Source organism: Nannospalax galili, unplaced genomic scaffold (assembly GCF_000622305.1).
Source record: "Nannospalax galili isolate Female #2095 unplaced genomic scaffold, S.galili_v1.0 scaffold1382, whole genome shotgun sequence".
In the NCBI taxonomy this organism is placed as follows: Eukaryota; Metazoa; Chordata; class Mammalia; order Rodentia; family Spalacidae; genus Nannospalax; species Nannospalax galili.
The window spans coordinates 674,036-697,230 of NW_008348397.1; the positions used below are offsets into that span (position 1 = coordinate 674,036).

General features: G+C 48.8%; 1 protein-coding gene and 1 non-coding gene across 2 annotated transcripts in view; both read left to right on the top strand.

Annotated features, from left to right (window-relative positions):
- Lasp1 (LIM and SH3 protein 1) overlaps positions 1 to 23,195 on the top strand; it is a 46,936-nt gene that overhangs the window by 13,173 nt on the left and 10,568 nt on the right. The window contains exons 4-5 of the mRNA XM_008845280.3: positions 4,931 to 5,015; positions 17,019 to 17,126. Coding sequence (XP_008843502.1) covers positions 4,931 to 5,015; positions 17,019 to 17,126 — 193 coding nt within the window. The remainder of the gene's footprint in view (positions 1 to 4,930; positions 5,016 to 17,018; positions 17,127 to 23,195) is intronic.
- Positions 8,374 to 8,504, top strand: LOC115072396. Its single transcript, XR_003851450.1, has one exon. It is a non-coding gene; the product is annotated as a small nucleolar RNA SNORA24 (small nucleolar RNA).

The following is a 23,195-nucleotide window of genomic DNA, read 5'->3' on the forward strand; positions in this document are numbered from 1 at the left end:
CAGGGTGGGGAAATGTGGACATAAAAAGTTCCTTTTAGTTCTTTTTCATTTTGCCTGCAAAGCCTAAGGGCTGGTAAGTTCTTCTTCCAGTCTACCCTTAATCATTTTGACTGTTCATTTTTTTTCCTGGTCGAACAATGCCTCCTTGTTGCTTCCTAGCCCTTCCACTTCAGCCCCTTAGGCCTGGGGGAGGGTTGGTGAGAATCAAGGCTAATGGAGTCAGGAGGGGGGCCCCCCCTGCCTGCCTGCTTGTGGGCAGTGTTCCCAGCAGGGGCTTTAACCAGAGGCGGGATGTTAGAGCTGTGTTGTCGCCCCCCTCCTTTGGTAAAACCCAAAGTTCCTTGTTTTTATTGATGTATTTTTGTTCCTCTTTGAACACAAAGCCATGGTTTTTGAAGGGGTCTCAACATGAAAGGGGTGATGTTCCCTGCAAAAATGAGCTGGGCTTTCGGAATCGCAGATCTGTCCCTGTTCTGCTGGATTATATAGCTTACTGCAGAGCCTGGGAGAGCTGCAGTCCTGCACAACGCCCTGGCCCTGTCACCTAGGAACGGCTTCCCAGAATCCTCCCTGCCCTGCAGTCCTTTGGAGCAGCCTGAGTGACTCAGAGGTCCTCAGGGATAACTCCTCCCCTGGGACAGAGGCCACTTTTCCTGCGTCCCTTAGGTCATTGTCCTATTGAAGGTTTCAAAGGTCAGGGTGGGAAATGGGCTGGGTCTGAAGGATGAAAGCACTTTGTTTGGTTACCCTGCCTACTGCGTCTTCACCAAGCTCTCAGAGCTGGGGCTGGATGAGGGCCCATCTGCCTGGACAAGTCAGCCTGCCCTCAGCTGGACATTGAATAATGTCTGTGTCCTTGACACCAAGTCTCAGTTTCTCCGTCTATAAAATGGGTGTCCTGATAATGCCTGTATTTTCCTTTTTTTTTTAAATAATGTTTATTATTTTTATTTTATGTGTATGCACATATTGCCTGCATGTAGGTAAGTGCACCCGTGTCCTGCAGTGCCTGCAGAGGTCAAAAGAGGCTGTCGGATCCCCTGGGACTGGAGTTCTGGACAATTGTTAGCTGCCATGTAGGTGCTGGGATTCAAACCCAGGTCTTCTGCAAGAACAACCAGTGTTCTTAACTGCTGAGCCATCTCTCCAGCCCCAATACCTTTATTTTCTATCTTAGAGCCTTGTGGAGTGTTTGGGGAGATGCTGGTATTGGTCAGCTTGTGGAGGAACTGCTCTAAGCCTGTAGTATTTCCCCAAGCAATTGCCTTCCCTCTCCTGACCTGCATAAGCTTTTCTTGCTTTTTGCCTTCCTGGGTGCTAGGTCCCTTCCTTATCCCTCCCTACCCAGCCAACCGGCTGCTTCGTATCTTAGCCACCTGTCTCTTTCCCCCAGACCTATCAGTAGCAAGGACAGGTATGTGGAGCTGCATCTGTTGAGAACCTCACCCTCTGGGAATGATTAACAAGGGGCTGAGCCCAGGCTGGGCCAGAAAGGCACAAAGAGCAACTGTGCTCTGGACTTGGCTGGGCTGGGTAGCTCCTCATCTGTCTCAGAAGCCACACTGGTGTACACACAACATATCTCTCTCTCTCTCTCTCTCTCTCTCTCTCTCTCTCTCTCTCTCTCTCTCTCTCTCTCTCTCTCTCTCTCTCTCTCTCTCTCTCTCTCTCTCTCTCTCTCTCTCTCTCTCTCTCTCTCTCTCTCTCTCTCTCTCTCTCTCTCTCTCTCTCTCTCTCTCTCTCTCTCTCTCTCTCTCTCTCTCTCTCTCTCTCTCTCTCTCTCTCTCTCTCTCTCTCAACACACACTTGTACACACAACACATCTCTCTCTCTCTCTCTCTCTCTCTCTCTCTCTCTCTCTCTCTCTCTCTCTCTCACATTCCACTGGGGTCTAAGAGTGAAAAGTGACTTCAGCCTGAGGCCAGAGAGGGAGGGGAAAGGTAGAATTCTTAGCACTTGTTTCTGGAAGGAGGTCCAGAAGCCCTCTTCACAGACCACTACGTTGGGGGAAGGGTGCAGCACTGGTGTTCTGGTGTCCTCCTTTCTAGAAGGAAACAAACCTGAGCACCTGTCTCCTTCACTTCAGTTGTCTACAAGAAACCAGCCCAGGCCCCATGGGCCTGTCCTTGGTTGAGGATACTCTTGCAGTCTGTCTTCCCCTGCCCCCATAGCCCATAGACCCTCTCTCCCTCCCTTTTTCCCTCTCTCTGCTCTCCTGCCTGGAGCTGAGGATGAGGTTGCCATGGGAACCTGAAGCACAGCAAGCAGGGGAATGGAAAGGCAGGGTTGTCTTACTCAGGCTGGGGGCTGTGGGGAGGGTACTGGGCTGACCCAGCAGGGGGGACCGGAACCCTTGCCCTTCTGCCTGGGGGTGGGTGTGGCGAGGCAGTAGAAGGTTGGAAGCTCTAGAGCTCCTTAATCTAATTAATGTGATGCAGAATTAAAATCTTCCTCACTCTAGCAGCTCTAGAGTCCAAATCTGGGCTTCTGGGCTGTCTCCCTACCTTTGTTTTTTTTCATAGCATTAGTATTCCAGTTCTGGGGGGCTGAGATGAAGAAAATGCAAAGAGGCAGTGAAGGACTCTCAACTCCATCTAAAGTGCTTGATGTGTGTGGGAGGGCCTCCAGGGACTTGCTGGTGGGGTGAAGGGTGTAGCAGAGGGACAGGGTGAGTAGAGGAGAGGTGTGAATATCGAGGGTCCACATGTCCAGGAGACCTTTATCATTGTAGAGGACATACCTGTATGTTCATTGGGTGTGAGACAGATGCACTGGCGAGTGGGTGTGGCTGTCAGATGCATGTGTTGTGGTGCCTTGGGCCACTGGAGATGGCCTTCCACCTTAAGTCTGTATAAGGTCAGATGAGAATCCCTAGGGTTTGCAGATGGGTTTCTATGGACATCTACTTACAGAGCAAGCCTCTGCCTCCTGCCCTCCAGCCTGCCTCCCTTCTCCCACATAATGTTATCTAGTTCTCAGAATTGACCCTTCATACCTGTCTACAACTGAATCCCCCCACACTTCAGCCATGTGCAATTCTCATTCTCCTCACCCTGGTTTCTGTCCCACTTTGCCTGCAGAGTAGGCCCAGTTATGCAGATTATCCTTCCTAGGGCTTCAGACCAGCCAGTTATAGAGATTTTACTTCCATTCCTTCTGTCCTTTCTTTCTTGTCTCTAGGAACACATTCCCTGATTCCCCCCTACCCTGGAACCGCACAGGAATTTTGGATGGGCTCCTGAGCTGTGGGTGGCCTGGCTGTGTGTGGCACTGGGCCAGACCTGGGAGTTGGACCCTGTCTTTGCCTTCCTTTATCCACAGGCTATTTCTGCTGCCAGCTGCAGGCACCTGTGTTTGCTTTTCTCATGAAGCTCTCCTCCCTTTGCTGGGGGGAGCTGCTTGACTGACCAGGCACCCAGGGTGGCATTGCCTAGGTCGATGACAGTGACATCAGCATGGGGGAAGGAGAAAGGACTGTCACCCAGAAAGTCAGCAACCAAGCCAGAGCCCAGCACTGTGCCTTTTCTAGTCACACCCTCCTTGGTGGCATCCTCTCTACCCAAGTCCTATTCTTCACAAGTGGTCTGTGTGGTCCTAGGGTAGTGTGGGTGGCTGGAGGACATGCCAGGTTTGGTGAAAGCACAGGGAGGTGTCAGCTGCCCTGGGCATGTCAGCCAGACTGGCTGGGTCATGCCTGGAAAGACGTCCTACTGGGCCACCCATCTGTTCCTTACCTGGGTCTGGCTACCTGTGAATCAGGGTGTCTGCACTGGTCATAGCTGTAGGTGGGTGCAGTCACCCAGTGCTTAACTGGCCTTTCAGTGCAATTCCTGCTTGAAGAAGTCACTCACCAGTCCCTTAGCTAGGTAGGGCCTACAAGGACCTCCAGCTGTTTCACATCCCAGTACACAGACAATGGTGACTCAGGGCTGCCTCTCCCTGGCTTGTTAGCTGGGGACTTTCATGGTTACACAAGGGGTTTAGGAAAGTTTTGGTCCTAGTCTGATGTAATGTATTTTTTATTTAACAAATAGTTGTCAAGCTTCAGCTACTGTTCTAGGGGCTTAGATAAATCAATGGACAAGTGACTATAAAATCCTCTCCCCTCATGGACAAGTGGAGAGAAGAGAGGCAATGTGATAAATCTGTGAACTCCAGACTGCCAAGTGACAAGTGCCATGAGGATGTTATCCTTGAAATCCCCACAAGCTGGGTTCTGGGCCACTTGCCCCCTGCCACCTCTAAACCAGTTTTTTTCTAGGGATCAGGACTCTGGTCTGTGTTTGTGGGCCTTGGGCACATTGTTTAACCTCTGTAGCCTTAGTTCTCCTGTCAAAAGGGGATAGTGACAGCAGTTTCCACATAGGGTGACTGTGCATAAGTCATAAGCCCTTAACACAGAGCAGCATTTACTGTTGTTACCTGTTACCTGAAGGTGCCTGGCCTCCATCTGATCTTCCCACTGACCTCTGAGCCGGGCCCTCCTAGCCACTTGAAGTACCACTGTGGACATCTCCATCCTCTCACCGTTTCCTACAGGAAGCCTCCCAGATACACACGTCTTCTTTCCCTTTAGTCCCAGATCTCATGCTCCTCTGGTTGGTCTCCATTTCCAGTCTTAGTTCCTATGCTCATCTTCTCCACGGTCTGATTAGGCCTTCCTAGGTGGCTTGCTCCTCTGTGGGAGACTCTAAGGCATGGTTCTCCCAAACAAGGGTAATCTAAAACCCTCAAAGCCTCCATGTACCTCCCTCTGCCAGGTGGCCACTCAGCTGCTGTGTCTTGCCTCCTTAGCCAGCCCCAGCTGTGCCTGAGGAATCCTGATTCCCCCTTAGCATTGGCAGTGGGCAGGGGCTGCCCAATGATAAGAGATGCCCAGATGTCCTTGCCCTTCCTCAGAGTGATGCCCAGTCTTCTTTCTCTCCCACAGACACTACCCCAAGCAGTCCTTCACCATGGTGGCCGACACTCCGGAAAACCTTCGCCTCAAGCAACAGAGCGAGCTGCAGAGTCAGGTAAGGGGCAGGCAGCCTGTGGGTAGGGAAGGCCAGTGAAACCAGATTGGGTAAGGGTGCCTGTGGTTGCTCAGGCCTGGGGTGCCAAAATCCTAGGCCTGCCTGTGTCCTCGCCCCCACCACTGTGTCTCAGTTACATCACACTTCCTGACTTGTGCAGAGTCGGGAGGGCATGCCCCTTCCTACCTAAAGTGGCTTGGAGAGATGTGAGTGTCTGTCTGACTCTGCTGGGGCCCCTAGAGCCTGCCTCCTCCAGGAAGCTGTCTCTGGGGTCCTCTCCATTCATACCCACCACAGAGGAAGGGCTTGGGGCCAACCAGGAACTTGCCATTCTCTTACACAGCCTGTCCTCTGTGACTGTATCCCTAGACCTTATGCACCCCTGGGAGGGAGGGCAGTGTGAAGGGCTCTGTCCTCTATCTCTTTAACCTGACTTTCTTGAGTGGTACAGGCCCCGGTAGTAGGGAAGGGGGCACCATTCTGGCTCAGAGAAAACTGTCCTTGAGGTACACTGAGCAGCACTGAGCAGCGACCAGCCCTGAGACTTTAATAATGAACTCTGCCTAGAACCAGCCTGGCTTGCTTCAGCAAGGATTAAAGGATTAAATAAGAGACTCCCAGTAGGGGAATTGCCAGGTTGGCAAGATGCCCAGGGTGCCACCGGAGTCATAGGGGCTCACTCCTCATCCCTGAGGAGTGGGGCTCCTGCCAGACCATTTTGGGTGTTTTATTGTTGTTGGTGTTTTTTTGAGATAGTGTCAGGTAGCCTTTCTCAAGAAAGGCCTTAACTAGGCGTGGTAGCACATGTCTTTAATCCCAACACTCAGGAGGCAGAGGCAGGCAGATCTCTGAGTTTGAGGCCAGCTTGGTCTACATAGTGAGTTCCAGGCCAGTTGGGGCTACAAGAAGACCCTTGTCTCCAAAAGCCCTTGAATTTATGAGCCTCCTTACCTCATCCTTTCAAGTGTAGGGATTACAGTCCTGTGCCACTGTGCCCCAAATCTTGCTTCTAATCTTGATGTGACCTCCCTAGGTCCCTCTGGGAGAACCATCCCTGCTTCTTATAGGCTGCTCCGTGAACTCTCAGGTAGCCTTTTCCTGTAGTCCATGAGGAGAGTGCTGCTTTCCCATGGTATAGATGAGGCAACTGAGGCTCAAGAGACATTCAGTGCTGGCTGGGCTGAGGCAGCAGGCAGCAGAGTCGTGCTGTCACTGAAGTCTGTAGTGCTCAGTACACCAAGTGCTTTTTACCTCTTAAACCTTGCAACAGCTCTGTGCAGTTGGAAGTTCACCTCACTGTGCACAAGAGGTGCTGATGCTGATGCTTTAAGTGCAGAGTATTAACTTTTTTCCTGATACAAGGTCTCCTGCAGCCCAGCTATCTTCAGAATTACTGTGTAGCTCTCTTCTTGCCTCTACCTTCCAAATCTGCAATTGTAGCCATTTATCACAATGCCTGGCTAGGATACATTTTTTAAAAATTACATTTATTTATGTAGTGTGTGTGTGTGTGTGTGTGTGTGTGTGTGTGTGAGAGAGAGAGAGAGAGAGAGAGAGAGAGAGAGAGAGAGATATCATGTGAGATCAGAGGCCGGTGGCCTGGAACTTGCTATAGAGACCAGGCTGGCCTTGAACGCACAGAGATTCACCTGCCTTTGCCTCCTAAATGCTGGGATTAAAGGCATGTGCCACCTTGCCTGGCTGAGCCAGAGCTAATACATTTTTTAAAGTTAATTTCAAGTTTTAGAAATGCATCTTTTAATGTCTACTATCGAAAAACACAGAGCTCGAGCTGAAGGGAGATGGCTCAGTGGTTAAGAGCTCTTGCTGCTTTTGCAGAGGACATAAGTACAGTTCCCAGCATTCACATCAGGTGGCTCTGACTACCTGTAATTCCAGCTCCAGAAGATTCAGTACCCTCTTCTGGCCTCTGGGCACCTACAGGCACGTGCACAAACACCCACACAGACATACACAAAATTTATATATAAAAAAAAATCTTGCCAGGCGTGGTGGTGCACGACTGTAGTCCAAGCACTTGGGAGGCAGAGGCAGGCAGATCTCTGTGAGATCAAGGCCAGCCTGGTCTACATAGTGAGTTCCAGGACAGCTGGGGCTACAGGGAGACCCTGTCTCAAAAAAAAAAAAAAAAAAAAAAAAAAAATCTTTTTTTAACTTTATTATTACTGCGTGCATATAATGTAAATGTGGGTGTGCCATGGCATGTGTGGACATCAGAAGACAACTCTCAAATTGTTTTTCTCTTTTCACCTTTACCTAAGTTCCAGGGATCAAACTCAGGTAGTCAAGCTTGCGTCACAAGCACTTTACCCACTAAACCATCTCACTGGCCAAAATAAATCTTAGAAATATAACAGGGCTGGGTTGTTGAGAGCCCCAGAACCCACATGGCAGGGGAGAATCATTCTCTGACTCCGCATGTGCACCATGGCATGTACATACAGGCAAACACACATGAAAGTAATGATTGTTTTTTTTTTTTGGTCTTTTTGAGACAGGGTCTCTCTGTAGCCCCAGCTGTCCTGGAGTCACTATGTAGACCAGGCTGGCCTTGAACTCACAGAGATCCACCTCCCTCTGCCTCCTGAGTGCTGGGATTAAAGGCGTGCGCCACCATGCCCAGCAATGATTTTTTTTTATATATATATTTTGTTTATTATTTTTATTTTATGTCTACGAGTGTCTGCATGTGTTTTATGTGTCTGCATGTATGTGAGTGCACCTGTGTCGTGCAATGCCATGAGGTCAGAATTGGGCTTCGGATTCTCCTGGAACTGGAGTTAAGGATGGTTTGTAGCCGAAATGTGGGTGCTGGGAATCGAACCCGGGTCTTCTGTAAGAGCAGTCAGTGCTTTTAACAGCTGAGCCATCTCTCCAACCCCAAAAGTAATGATTTTTATTTATTTTTAAAAAATTTTATTTATTATTTTTATTTCATGTGTATGAGTGTATCGCCTGCATGTATGTGAGTGCACCCGTGTTGTGCAGTGCCGTGGAGGTCAGAAGAAGGCTTTGGATTCCCTTGGAACTGGAGTTCAGGATGGTTCATAGCCGCCATGTGGGTGCTGGGAATCAAACCCCGGTCCTCTGCAAGAGTCAGTGTTCTTAACCGCTGAGCCATTTCTCTAGCCCAAAAGTAATGATTTTTAAAAAACACCAGAGCCCAGTATGGTGGCTGCACACCTTTAATCCCAGCACTAGGGAGGCAGAGGGAGGCAGAGGGAGGCAGATCTCTGAGTTGGAGGCCAGCCTGTTCTATATAGTGAGTTCCAGGCCAGCTAAAGGGACTCTGTCTCACAAAAAGAAGACCAAATAAAACAAACACCAATCTCCATGTGTCCATGTGTCTTTGGGACCTGTTGGCTATGGCAGTCTCCCTTCCTAGCCATGGAAGAGCATATTCTTGTTTATTGGCAAAGCTGTCACCATTTCATTGGTATCAGATTCTGACTGGCACAAGTAACATTCTTTGCTGTTAAGCTGGGGGATGCCAGGTTCCTGGGTTGTTCATTGCTGATGGATAATGGAAAACCTGTAATGGTATCAAGAAAACCAAAACAATGATGGCTGAGGTCTTCAGTATCTTACAGTGGTTCTTCAGATTTAAAGTCTTGAAAAATGGTTGTTTTAAACGCCTACAGGGCACTATTTTCAATATAAGCTTGAACTTTATTTCAACTAGTATTTATATGTTTCCTGTGTATTTTAAAACTTTGTGCCCAAATGATAAAGTTAAAAAGTGATAAAGTTAAAAAAAACAAAAAAACACCAAAACTCTGGACTGAAGATATAGCTTGGTAGTACAGCTCTTACCTAGCCTTGGGTTTGATCCACAGCAACACATGCGCGCGCGCACACACACACACACACACACACACACACACACACACATTATTGTGGATGGGGTTCACTTGTGTGTACTTGTGCCATGCTGTGCCTGTGGAGGTCAGAGGAAACTTGAGGGAGTCCGTTCTCTCCACCCTGTGGGTCCTGGGGATCCAACTCTGGTTGTCAGGCTTGGCAACAAGTACCTTTACTTGCTGAGCTACCTTACTGTTCTGTTTTTGTTGTTTTTTACATAGGTTCTCACGCTGGCCTTGAACTTACTATGTAGCCAAGGATATCCTTGAACTCCTGATCCTCCTGCCTCTACCTCTCAAGTGCTGGAATTGCAGGTTGCACCACCACATCTGGCTTCTTTCTGGTTTCCATCCACTCCCCAAGGGAGAACAGTCTCTCCTCTTAGGCACAATAGTCCCTTACGCTACTGAGAACTTTTGAAGTTTAAGAAGTGCTGTAGTTACTTCTTTCTTGTCCTAGATGCAACTCCAGGGGTAGGTGCAAGACCTGTTCCCTCCATGTTACTGGTTGGGAAGTGATCTGAGAAGTCCCAGGGCTGCCTGTTGACACACATGCTGAACAATATTGCAGGATTTGGGTGGGTTCTGGTCTTTCCACTTATACATGTGATACTTTAGGCCATGTGTAGCCCTGGTGAGGCCTGAGGCTCAGGACACATGGCACAGCTAGTCGGCCCTTAAGCCCCCCTCCCCCCACCCCCGGGGGGAGTCACCAGGCAAGGACTCCAATTGAGGGGGTAGGATAGTCCAACAGGCAGAGAGAGGGGGTCAGATAGAAGACTAATGCCTGGACCAAGAAAGGGAGCTCGCACTCTCTGTCTCTTCCTCCTTCTCCTCTTCACTTTTCCTTCCTCTTTTTCGTGTGTGTGTGTGTGTGTGTGTGTGTGTGTGTGTGTGTGTGTAAGTGTGTAAGTGTAAATCCTACTCCAAGGAGAAATTCCACCCCCTCACCCTTGCTAACCCCACAAAACCTCATCCACAGTTTTTTTGGCCCCTGGAAGCTGACCCTTGAAGGGAGGCTCCTCTACCTCTGCTCCCCACACACAGGATTTGGAGGTTCCTCAGTGACTGGGGGCCTACCAGCAGGCAGGGCAAATCAGGAGAGTGACCATCATTTTTTTTAGGTTCTTATTAAGGGGCTGACCCCATGCGTATGCACCCATGTGCACCTGACCTCATTTAATCTTCACAACCAATAGCAAAAACAGGCTCTCCTTGGTTTTTTTTTGTTTTTTTTAATTATTTTTATTTTTATGTGTATGAGCATATTGCCTGCATGTATGTGAGTGCACCCATGTCCTGCAATGCCGTGGAGGTCAGAAGAGGGCTTTGGATTCCCCTGGAACTGGAGTTAAGGATGGTTTGTAGCCACCATGTGGGTGCTGGGAATCGAACCCGGGTTCTCTGCAAGAGCAGTCAGTGCTCTTAACCACTGAGCCATTTCTCCAGCCCCTTGTTTGGCTTTTTTTTTTTTGAGACAGAGTCTCACTCTGTAGCCCAGTCTGGCCTTAAACCAGACTCAGCCACCCAAGACCCAAGTGTTGGTATTACTGGCATGTGCCACCATGCCCAGACCAGGGATGCTCATGAGGCTTGATGTTGGGCTGATGGATGGGTATGAGTCAGGTAGAACTAACTGTCTGCTCCAGTGTGGGAGGCAAGGATGTTGGCATTTTGCATTCTGTTCCTGGACCTGGGGACCTGGAGGCCTGGAAGACAGCAGCATAGCTGGGGCAGAGAGGAAAGACTGTGGTCTTCTTTGTAGCCTTTTTCTCTATCTCCTATCAACTGTGCAGTCTGATGCTCCCTCCTTGTTTTTTTTTATTTACCCCTTTCATAGCTGTATTTCCTTCTTGAGTGGTGAAATGGGGACAGAGACCCATTTACCTAGAAGCTGGGGGCTGGGCCTGGTGCTTAGGCTTAAAAGGATTGAGCCTGCTTCCCTGGGGTGGTGGCAGGTCTGGTTACTGTGGCTGCTGTGGGGGCAGGGCTTGCTAGAGCTGTGTGTGGCTGGCGGGAAGGGAAGTGGGATCTCCTGCCTTCCCTGCCCCACCCCAGCAGGGTGTCAGGGCGCCCTTCCAGGACTGGCCCCTTCCTGGCCTGCTTTCATGTATGGGTCCTTCTCTCTGGGAAGCTGTCCTGCCCATGTAGCTTTGTTTTCTAGTTGCTATATTGGTTCACAAAGTGCCACTTTGGATGTTTGGGATACCTGTAGCCTCCCCTACGGGGGAAGTAATCACAGAACTGTCCAGAAATGAACCTTTGAGAGGTCCTGCCAAACTGGCAGTGGTCCCCAACCCCCTTTTCTCACTTGCAGCCCCCACCCCCACCCCACCAAATGGAGGCAACAGCTTTGGAGTGGAGCTAAGCTAAGCTCTAGGATCTGTCTGTGTGACCTGAGTCCAGGCACTCCCTCAGGCAGAAGTTTGAGGAGTGTCTTTAAGGTTTTTCCTTCCTGTTCACCTTCATGGTATTTTAGGAACTGACCCCAAGGGGAGGGGAGTGTGCAGTGCCCTTGCCCCCTCACTTTAGGGCTGGGTTCTTCCTCCTGCCTTAGATCAGTGACCAACACAACCAACAGCTAGCAGCTCCTACACACTAGGTACTAGGTAGCACACATTTGGAATCCCGCTCCTCAAGGAGGTTGAGTCAGAAGGATTTCTGCAAGTCTAAGGCCAGCCTGGGCTACATAGTGAATACAAAGTCACCCTGGGCTATATATAACAAGATTCTGTTTTCAAACAAAGTAGGACTAGGGTTGGGCATGGTGGTACACATGTTTTTTTTTTTTCTTTTTTTGGTCTTTTTGACCAAAAGAGGAGGCTGGCCTCGAACTCAGAGAGATCCTCCTACCTCTGCCTCCCAAGTGCTGGGATTAAAGGCATGAGCCACCACACCCAGTGGTGGTAGATTACCTTTAATCCCAGCATTTGGGAAGGGGAAGCAGAGGCTGGGGGATCTCTGTGAGACTGAGGCTAGCCTGGTATACATAGTAAGTTCCAGGTCAGCTGGTGCTACAGGGAGACACTGTCTCTAGAAAAAAACAACTGGGTGTGGTGGTGCATGCCTTTAATCCCAGCACTTGGGAGGCTGAGGCAGGCAGATCTCTGTGAGTTCAAGGCCAGTCTGGTCTACATAGTGAGTTCCAGGCTAGCTGGGGCTACAGGGAGACCCTGTCTCAAAAAAATAAAATAAAATAAAAATAAATGGGGCTGGAGAGATGGTTCAGAGGTTAAGAACACTTACTATTCTTGCAGAAGACCCAGGTTCAAATCCCAGCACCCACATGGCAGCTAACAACTGTCTGTAACTCCAGTTCCAGGGGGACTGTCCTCTGCGGGCATTGCATGACGTTGTGTCTTCCGAAGGCATTTCACGACATGGGTGCACTTACATATGGGCATAACACTCAGACACATAAAATAAAAAATATTAAAAAGAAAAAGTAAAACAAAGTAGAACTAAGGAGATAGCTCACTTGGTAAAATGTTTGCCCCTCTAACATGAGAACCTGATTTCAATCCTCAGCACCTGGGTAAAAATGCCAGCTGTAATGGCACACTTATAATCCCAGCACTGGGGAGGCAAAGACAGAAGGATTCCTGGGACTCTCTGACCAGTCAGTCTTGCCCAATGGTGAGCTCAGGCCTCCTTTGAAAAGGAGGTGGATAGTATTCCTGAGGGTGTCCTCTGGGTTCCACAAAGGTGGGCACACATGCATATAAACATGCACATACTTTTTTTTTTTTTTTGGTCTTTTTGAGTCAGGGTCTCCCTGTAGCCCCAGTTAGCCTGGAACTTGCTATATAGACCAATATATATACTTTAAAAAATTTTTAATATTTTTATTTTATGTGTATGAGTATATTGCCTGCATGTATGTAAGTGCACCGGTGTTGTGCAATACCCAAGGAGGTCAGAAGAAGGCGTCAGATTCCCCTGAAACTGGAGTTATAGACGGTTGTTAGCTGCCATGCGGGTGCTAAGAATTGAATCCGGGTCCTCTGCAAGAACAGCCAGTGCTCTTAACTGCTGAGCTAACTCTCCAGCCCCAACACACATATTTTTAAAAAATGATTTAGCAGTCTTGAGTGATGCATGGTGTCACACAAATCTCAGAGATTTGAAGGCTGAAGCAGGAGGATCAAAGCCAGCCTGGGCTTCATAGTGAATTTAAGGCCAGCCTATACCATATAATGAGATCCTGTCTCATTCTTCCCAGAACCAGCAGCCTAAGATTGAGTCTCAGATCTGCCACCACTAGCTGAGATTTGGGACAATTTATTTTAACCTCTCCACCACAGTGCCTTCTTGTATAAAGTGGGGATCTCTCTCCCCAAAGTTGGTTGTGGGATATTAGTATATGGTAGATATTTAGCATTCTTGGCATGAAGCCAAGAGCTTGATAAATGTTCCCTTTTAAAGGTCATGTGGAAGGGAGCGGAAATGGACATAATAACCTTTCACCCCTGCTTCCAGCTCTGACCTTTTTCATTGGCTTCTCTTGTCTCTGGATCTAATTTCAAATCCAGTTGCTTTTTTGTTAGAAGGGGATGGGCTACACCATGTGGACCCAGCACGTACGAGACCCACAGGAAGTACAGGTAGATGTTTGGGGAGTCTTTGAAGTCATTAAAGTCCACCCTCCTCCCCACCTCAGGACAAGGTCTCGCTCTGTAGCACTGTCTGACATAGAACTCACAGAGATCCACTTGCCTTTGCCTAGGATTTAAAGGCATGTACCACCATTCCTGTCTCTTTTTAATTTAATTTTTCCTTGAGGGACAGGTCTTGCTATGTAATCCAGGCTGGCCTAGAACTTTCAGTCCTCCTGCCTGAGGATTACAGGTGTGTGCCCCAGGCCTGGTTTCTTAAGCAGATGTTTACTAAATCTGTCTTGTTTTTTTGGAGATGATGCATCTACATTCATCCCCATCTGTGTACTTACTCTCTGCTGGGATAAATGATGAACAGGTTAACATCCGTGTACTTACTCTCTGCTGGGATAAATGATGAACAGGTTAACATCCGTGTACTTACTCTCTGCTGGGATAAATGATGAACAGGTTAACATCTGTGTACTTACTCTCTGCTGGGATAAATGATGAACAGGTTAAGATAGTTCCAGAGAATAGTGAAGAACCTCTCTATAAAAGATAAAATTTCACGGATGCTGGCATTAGACACCCCAAGTGTCGGTCCAAGCCATGCTGTGGGAATTTCCAGGCCCTGGCACCAAGCAGGGATGGTGTCTGTCTGAAGAGCAGACTCTCATCTGGCCTAGCTTACAGCTGGGTTGAGTGACCTCTGATAGGCCCTTCTCCCACCACAACCCAGTCAAGGCTGGGTGAGCCCTGCAGACAGGCAAGCATTCCTGCATGAAGAGAGAGCCTGAGTGGAGGAACTCCAGGAGGCCCACCCTTGACCTCTGCCACCCCTTTAATGCTAAAAGGCCCTCAGAGTATCATCTTCACCTCTACTCCCCAATTAGGGCCTAAAGGTGTTTTGATAGGGTTACTGACCAGCTAGGCAGTCCTGGCAACTCCCAATTCAAGAGGGGAACTGGCTTACTTAGGGACCTAAGCTACACTGTGGAGCCCAGCCTTCTGGCTTCCTCCCACCCTACCCTCTCCTCCTCTTAGAGTGAAATGGATTATGGATGCGAGACAGTTCTTGAGCCTGGGAACCAGCTGATGTCATTGCAGTGTCTCCATGGCGATTATTCCCCTTGATTATTATTTTTTCCCTTGATTATTCCCCTTGATTGCCTGACCTTTGCAAAGCCAGGAAATAGAAGGGAGCTGACTTGGCTTTGGTTTAGCACATTAGTGTTGACAGAGCACTTTCACAATCACCCTCACTGTGTGCAATAACACTTTTGCTTCAGGGCACTGTTGCCACAATTGATCCCCATTTTACAGATGTGGAAATGGAGGCAAGATCACCTAGCAGATGGAAGATTGAGCCTGTTAGCTCCTGCTCTTTCTGGTTTGGGGCCCATAATAAGTGACAAGTTTCCAGCCCCCCCTCCCATTTTGGCATGAGGGAGAGGGGATCTCACTGTATAACCCAAGCTAGTCTCAAACTCATGATCTTTTTACCTCTGCCTTTCAGTCTCAAGATTATAGGTACGGACTACAATGCCCAGCTTCCCTCTGTGTGTGTATGTGTGTGTTGAGACAGAGTCTCATATAGCCCAGGCTGGCTAACATTGCTATGTAGCCCAGGTTGTCCTTGAACTCCTAATCCTCCTTCCTCTACCTCCTAAGCATTGGGATTGTAGGCATGCACCACCACACCTGGCTTTTTCCATGTCTTGACCAGTTTCTGTGATGACTCTTTACAGATAAGGAAACCTTTTTACAGATAAGGAAACCTTCTGAATTTCTGCATCTGGAGCCATGTTAGAGCTATGTTTTTCTCTTTTCTTTCTTTTTTCTTTGTTTGAGACAAACCAAACCAAACCCTGTAGCCCCAGCTGGCCTGGAACTTGCTATGTAGACCAGGCTGGCCTTGAACTCACAGAGATCCATCTGTGTGCTGGTATTACGCCCAGCTGTTTTCATTTTTCTTAATCTTCCCTGATGTCTCCTTTCTGAAGGGCCCTCCAGTAGTCATGGGCTGTTCCAGGGCTTCCTTAGAAGGTTGGATGTTAGGCAGATTTGGGGCCCTCAGGGTGGTTTGAGCAAGACACCTTCCTGTAGCTGTAGGCAGGATGGCTGGAGGTGAAATCTCTATCAGCCATGTCTCTAACTTCTTCCTAGTTTGATGGGAACCAACTGCATTCCTAACTCCTAGACCTTATTTTCTTTTGAGACAGGGTCTCACTGTGTAGCTCTGGCTGGTCTGGAATTGGCTACATAGACCAAGCTAGTCTCAAACTCCCAAAGATCCACCAGCCTCTGCCTGCTGAGTACTGGGATTAAAGGTGTGCAAGACCACACCCAGCTAGACTTTTCTTTTTAATCTGTATCAAAGGAGGAAGAAGCCCCCTAAAGTAGGACCCCTGCCCTCTTGGGGACTCTGTGAGTCCCTTAGTGCAGCAGCTCAGCGCAGCGGTCAGAGACTCCAGGTCTGGAAGTTGCCTGGGCTTCACATTCTGGAAACTACCAACATCCTGGCTCCTGTGTCCTGGACTGACCCATTTTAGGACAGTGCAGCCCCTGTAGAGGAAATCCAGGCAGCTGGTGGGGCATGGAACAGATGGTGCTGAGGTGGACAGTGAATCTTCGAAGTCAAGAAATAGTTCCCCACCCCACAAGTATTTCCCAGCCTCCAGTCTGTTCTCTAAAATCCCCAGGGGAGGACAAGCTGTTCATCATATTTCAGTTCCTTTAGTGTCAGGGAAGTCCTTTCTGTAGTCTGTCTTGAGTGCCTCTAACGCTTAAATTTTTCATATAGTTTTCAGAAGAGGAGGGCAGCAGTGAGGTTGATGGGGATTTCCCTAGAGTTTGGACCCTTGTTCTGAGATGCTGTCTGTGCAGCACCAGTTTTCTCCCCTCCTGTGGTGTGTGCTCAGAAGTCAGCTTGGCAGGCTCCAGGAAGCTGCTCCAGCTGTCAGAGGCTCTTTGATGGAGCCTTCCCTGTGGCTGGCTCTCTGCACTCTTCTGGGCACCAACTTTGTCAATTGCCACTGCCCTTCCTTGCTCATCTGGTTGCTTAAAAACTCCCTGAAGCTCTTGGTGGGTCTTGCCTGTGTCCTGGCTGGGTTGAGGCCTGCTTTGTTCTTGAGTTTAGGCAAAGACCTTCTTCCTATAGCTACAGGCAGGAGTGAAGGGTCAGGAGTCTGGCAGATGACATCTTGCATCCTGTTGCCTCTGGTCCTTTGCAGCTAAGCAGTGTGACCTCAGGCAGGAGATGTTTGCTTCTTGAGGGCTCAGTTTCTGTGAGCATAGACTTAAGTCACAAACGCATTTTGCCTGTCTCCCTTCCCTCAGAATGTTTGAGGTGTTAATGGAGTTACTGCTCTGACACTTTTGGTGTTGAGGATTTCTGCCCAGGGTCTTTCTCCTGGCCCCTGCCCCCATCTACTGACTGGGTTCTGCCTGCCAGGGGCCTGAGGCTTGGCATACACCCTCGCCCTCCACCTGACCCCAGGTTCTCTTCTTCCCTCTGCCTCCAGGTTCGTTATAAGGAGGAGTTTGAGAAAAACAAGGGCAAAGGCTTCAGTGTGGTGGCAGACACGCCCGAACTGCAGAGAATCAAGAAGACCCAGGACCAGATCAGCAACGTGAGCCCTGCCCCTGCCCTCCTTTCCAGTCCCCTCTCTCTCAGCCTGACAGACATGAACAGGCCCAACTTCCTCCTCTGGTCCTGCCTCCTCAAGAAGGGTGTGTGGAGGAGAGGGAGGGTTGGGGTTTCCCAGGTGCTTTTTCTTTGCTCCCCCAGGCTCCTTCTTTGCCACACACTTGCCCAAATGGCATTTCCTCCCTAAAGGGGCTGCCCTTTTATGGGAGGCGGTGCTAAGTCACCTCCCACTCTCTGAGCTGCTTGTCTTTTTCCAGGGTTTGGTAGGTGTCAGAGTGAAGACTGGATGCTTGTCTTAGCCCCAGGGTCAAAGTTGGGGGTGGGGAGGGCTGCCTCCTGTCAGCTTCTGGGTGCTAACACTGCAGTCATTTCCGCCCTCCCTTTGCCACCTCCCACCTCAGCTCACTCTTCCTTCCTGTGTGAAAACCCAGCCGCCTTTGCCCACTGTCCCCACACCCGCTCCAGGCCCTTGCAGGCCTGGGCTGGTCAGCTGTGTCTGGCTGTTACATGGGTGGGCGTGGGGAGCAAAGGGTGGTCCTCAGCAACAGCTGGGACTAAACAGGCCTGGGTTTCCTTTGCAGAGCCATAGACCAGCAGCCTGGGTGCCTATGGGCTTGCTGGGGTCTGATGTGGGAGTATGTGGGAATTGGGTACTGCTATGAGTGATGACCACAGAACATGGGCAGGAGCCTGAGCACAGGGTTATAGTACATGCCCAGTCAGCTGAATCAAGGGAGTCCTATAAATGAAAGATCAGGCAGGCCATTGTGCTCATGTCTATAACAAGAAGAGGTCCACCAGTTGCTTGTGTCCCTGTGGGTTGAGGGACTGGGGATGGGGTAGGTAGAACACAGGTTCAGATGGCCCGCTAATACCCACCCTCTAGGCTCCACCTCCCTCTCCATCCTGCCACTTGACCACTCTAAGAAGTTAGCCACGTTGTCTCAAGTGGGCTCTAATAGAGGATCAGGTAGCTTCCAGAAGCACAGGGCAGCTAACAGAACCACCCCTGCCCAGGTTGGTAGCTTTCAAATTCTGACCTCTGCCTGTAATAAATACATTTTCTGTGTGTGATGGCACATGCCTGTAATCCCAGCACTTGGGAGGCTGAAGTAGGAGAATCACGGATTCAAGCCAGCCTAGGCTACATAAGGAGACCCTTTCTGAAACCGAAGCAAACTAAAAGAAGCCTTTTAGAGAAAACAAGATCCAAATGTTGATGATGCCAGGCATGGTGGTGGTTGCCTGCAGTCAGTCCTATGGAGGTTGAGGCAAGAAGATTGAGAGCCGAAGCCATCTTGGGCTACATAATGAGACCCTGTGTGAAACAAAGAAGACTTCATGGATAGGGACTAAAGATGTAGCTCAGTGGTGGGGCACCTGCCTAGCATGCAGTAGGCCCAGAGTTCCCTCCCCAGCACTACAGACAGGGAAAAAAAGGGAAAAAACAAAAAGCCCCCAAAGTGTCATGGATAAGCACTTTCTATTTGGAGGGCTCATTCAGCTCTTTTCTGCTCTCATATCATAAAGATGCTGGGCGCAGACTTACTAAATGGGTTTCACAACCCAGTTGTTTAGCTGCCTGTTTGAAATGAGTGGCCTGAGGAAGTAGAGTGCTTCCCTTGGGTGAGGAGGGCGGTCCTCAGAGGGCTGTAACCCCTCTTTGCCTCCAAGAAAGCCTGTTACCGTTGCCCACTTCCAGCCAGGGTCTGGCTCATGCCCTGGTGCTTCTCTTCTGGCCCAGACCACAAAAAGAGTAACCAGGGGTTACTCTGTAAGCGCTCCCTAGATGGAAAGTGGGGGAGCAGTGTGGCTTCGGGTGCTAGGGAAAACATGGAATGGCTTACAACCCTGGGATCTTGTGACTTTCATCATGAGGTTCTCCCATCCGCCTTGCCAATCTCTAGCACAACTTAGTTCATTGCTTCACCCTGTGAGCTTTAGAGGAAGGGAAACAAGCAAAAGGAAGCCCAGTCATCCCTGCCTGGCCTTCTGGAAGGCTTCCAGAATATTCCACAGCCAGCCTGTTTCACCTGCCCTCCTGTTATTGGAGGTGTTAATGTCTGAGGAGTGACAAAAACCTACTGTGGCCAGGATATCCACACTCAGGAGATAGCATCTGATCAGTGACCACAGAGCTGCAATTAGCTGATTGTCCTTTCTCTGAGCTGGGGGAGGTGCCCTGAACCTCATCAGGTGGCTGCTCTTGCTGGAGCTGGGACCTGTGAGCTGTGACCACAAAACTACCTATGAAGTGTGACCACAAAGCTGGAAGTCTCTCTCTTGGTTTTAGTTGTAATGCAGATAAAAATCTGTCTCCATGAGTGCTCCCCTACCCTAGTCAGCTGGTCGAGGACTTAGCATGCACAAGGACTGGTGGGTTCCGTCTGTACCCCCACCACACACACAAAAGAGCCCCTTGTGGTCATAGAGCATTTTGTGAAAGTGCAGTCTTTCAGTTCCCCCAAAGGCCAGGTTGGCACCCCTGGACTGGGGCCTGAGATTTAGCATTATAACTTTGGTACCTACTGAAGTCTGAAAGCTATCACTTAAACTCCACAGGCTTCACCAGCCCCAAGTCAGAGGATGTCAGACCTGGCTGTGTCCCAGAACTCCCGAGGGAACTTTAAACCACAGGCAGAACTGTCGCTAAGTTGTGCCAACTTTCTAGAAGAGCTCTGGGGAAGATGGTGTTTAGAGCCACACTATGTATTCTGTTTCCAAAATAGTGTCCCTGTATGTGGCTTGTCGCTTCCCAGATTAGCACCTAATGATTGGTGGTTGTTTCTGAAGGTCAGACTGGCCTGTAGAGATGAAGATTGGCTTCCCTGGAGGAATAGCTGCAGACAAGACTTTTCACTGGCCAGAGCAGTTGAAAAACAGTGTTTAGTTTCCTCTGGGAGTGTTTGCTTGGCAATGTGTGGTCTGTCCTCAGTCCTGTGTGAGGCATGCCAACTGGAATGCAACTGTCAGTCCCCAACTGGTGGGCAACTCTGAGCCTCAGTTTCCTTGTCTAAAAATCAGGAGCAGTAGGTCCTGCCTTGAAAGTGATTGTGAGGAAAATGCCAAGCGCTTGGCCTGCGATGAATGCTATCAGAAGTATTATTCAGAGGCAGGCCTGTCTGCTTTTTACACTGTGAGTAAGGAAGGGACACATAGGGCCTGGGGATGCATCTCAGTGGTGAAATGTAGATTAGCATGTGCAAGACCATGAGGTCCACCCCAGGAGAGAGAGAGGAGAGGACACACACATAGTTTAGCTGAATTCGGCAATTGCCTGATACTAAAAATGTATAGGAAGTTTTGAGGAAAGACTAGTAAATTATATACCTGTTAATAATATTTCTTCATTAAAGGTGTTTAAAGGGTTGAGGGGCCGTGGCCCTGCACTGTGATGTGAGCAGCTGAGGGGCCTTAGGTTCATAGACTTGATGTTTGCTCTTGCCCTCTAAGGACCTTAATGCATGAGAGGACTCCTTGCTGGAGCCCCTTTATGGAGCCTTGTTTTTACTTGTTTACATGTCTATACAGTTGTTTGTATACAATTTTTTATACTTTTTTTTGGCGCTGAGAATCAAACCTAAAGCTTCTCCCTTGCTAAGCATTCCCTCTCACTGAACTACAGTCAGGCCATGACTTTGTGTCTTTTCACCTTTTCTCTTATGAAACATAGTACATTGTAGCACATGTAGTAAACAGGTGTTTTCTCATCATGCAAATCAAGAACAGGATTGAGAGTGTTGTTGAGTGGTGAACATTTGCTTTACATGCTTGAGGCCTTGGGCTTGATCCTGGTGCTGGGTGTGTGTGTGTGTGTGTGTGTGTGTGTGTATGTGTGTGTGTGTAATTTTAGCATTAGAACTGTAGTGATCTAAGTACCTAGCTAGCTAGTGACGCAAAGTGAGGAGAGGCACACAGAGGTGAGTGGTGAAAGGACTGATGCCACACTATTAGAGCTCCACACTGGCTAATGCCCATGGGATGGTAAAGCTATAAACTTGGCAGGCATCTTTGCTTACAAGTAAAAATCCTTTGCTTTTCTCTCAGTTAAAAGTAATTTCCATTTTATTTTTTATTTTTTTATTTTTTTGGTCTTTTTGAGACAGGGTCTCCCTGTAGACCCAGCTATCCTGGAACTCACTATGTAGACCAGGCTGGCCTCGAACTCACAGAGATCCGCCTGCCTCTGCCTCCCAAGTGCTGGGATTAAAGGCGTGCGCCACCATGCCCGGCTTATTTTTATTTTTTTAATAGTTTATTATTTTTATTCCACATGTATGAGTGTATTGCCTACATGTATGTAAGTGCACCCATTTTGTGCAATGCCTGCAGAGGTCAGAAGAGAGCATCGAATTCCCTGGAACTGGAGTTATGGACAGTTGTTAGCCACCATGTGGGTGCTGGAAATTGAACCTGGGTCTTCTGCCAGAGCAGTCAGTGCTCTTAACCACTGAGCCATCCCTCCAGCTCCTATGCATTAAATTAGTTTTAGTCTGTAGTGTCTGGCCTGATACACATAGTAAGTAGTTTTTGGGTGTGGTGGGACACATCCATAATCCCAGTACTCAGGAGGTTGAGGCAGGAAGGTGGCTGAGAGTTCAAGGCCAGCCTAGATGACATAGTGAGACCCTGTCAAAAAAAAAAAAAAAGAAAGAAAATTAAAATTTCCCAGAGTGAAAAGGTCTGGAGGCAGATTTATGGGCTAATTTTCTAGTTTGACTTTAAAAGAACGTACTTTTATTCATATTGTTTCTGAGACATTACTCACATTGTAGCCAAGGCTGGCCTGAGACTGGTTCTTCCTGCTTCAGTGCTGGGATTACATATAAGGCCAGGCATGGTGGCACACACCTTTAAGCCTGGCACTAAGAAAGCTGAGGCAGGGGGATCTCTGAGTTCAAGACCAACCTGGTGTGCATAGTGTGTTCCAGGCCTGCTGGGGCTACATAGTGAGACCCTGTCTCAAAAAAACAAAAAAGAAAAGTACTGTGAATTGTAGTCATAGTGCATGGTGGGCAAGTATGAAGGTTCTGATGTTAGACGTGGATTTGGGGTGGATTTTTTTGCTGTGATTAAAAAGGTGCACTACCACACCTGGATTTTTTTATTTTTATTTTACTTATTTTTAGTTTATGTGTATGAATGTTTTGCCTGCATGCACATAAGTGCACCACATGCATACCTGGTGCCTGTGGAGGCCAGAAGAGGATGTTGGATCCCCTGGAATTAGAATTAAAATGGGTGTTAGCTGCCATGTGAGTGCTGGGTATTGAACCTGGGTCCTCTGCATGAGCAGTACCCTCCCTTAACCTCTAAGCCATCTCCCCAGCTTCCTAGAAGTGGATTTTTTTTGTCGTTATTGTTTTTTGATCTTTTTGAGACAGGGTCTCCCTGTAGCCCCATCTGGCCTGGAACTCACTATGTAGACCACTATGGAACTCACTATGTAGCCTTGAACTCACAGAGATCTATCTGCCTCTGCCTCCCAAGTGCTGGGATTAAAGATGTGGGCCACCACGCCTGGCCTAGAAGTGGATTCTTATCCTATCACCTTTTCAGCCTTGGTTTCCCCATCTGTAGAATGGGATCATAATGAGATGTTATTCTTGGGCTGGGTGAGAAAAGGAAAGGAATAATGTACGTAAGGGCACAAGGTAGGACTTCAACATATGGGAGTCCCCTTGCCCTCAAAAAGGCTGGCTCATGAGAGTGAGGTAGTTACTCCATTCAAAGCTCAATGTTCCCAGTTAAGCCATGATGCAGAATCATGTGGGGAGGGACATGTGACCAGTCAGGCTTTTGTTTTCCACCACAGTCAGGAAGCAGGTACTTCAGAAAGCGGAACATGAGCTAGCAGAAATACAGAGGGTACCTTACCTAGTCACACCAGAAACCTGGCCAGTAGGGGTCCCTGGGCCCCAGCCATTGAACCCAGCATGCAGTTAGACCTCATGGTTGGAGCCTGGCATGCTACCATGGAGTCCTGCTCACCCTCATTCGGGCTCCTTAAAGAGCAGAGCTTCGTTGAGCCATGATCAGCCAGGATCCTCTG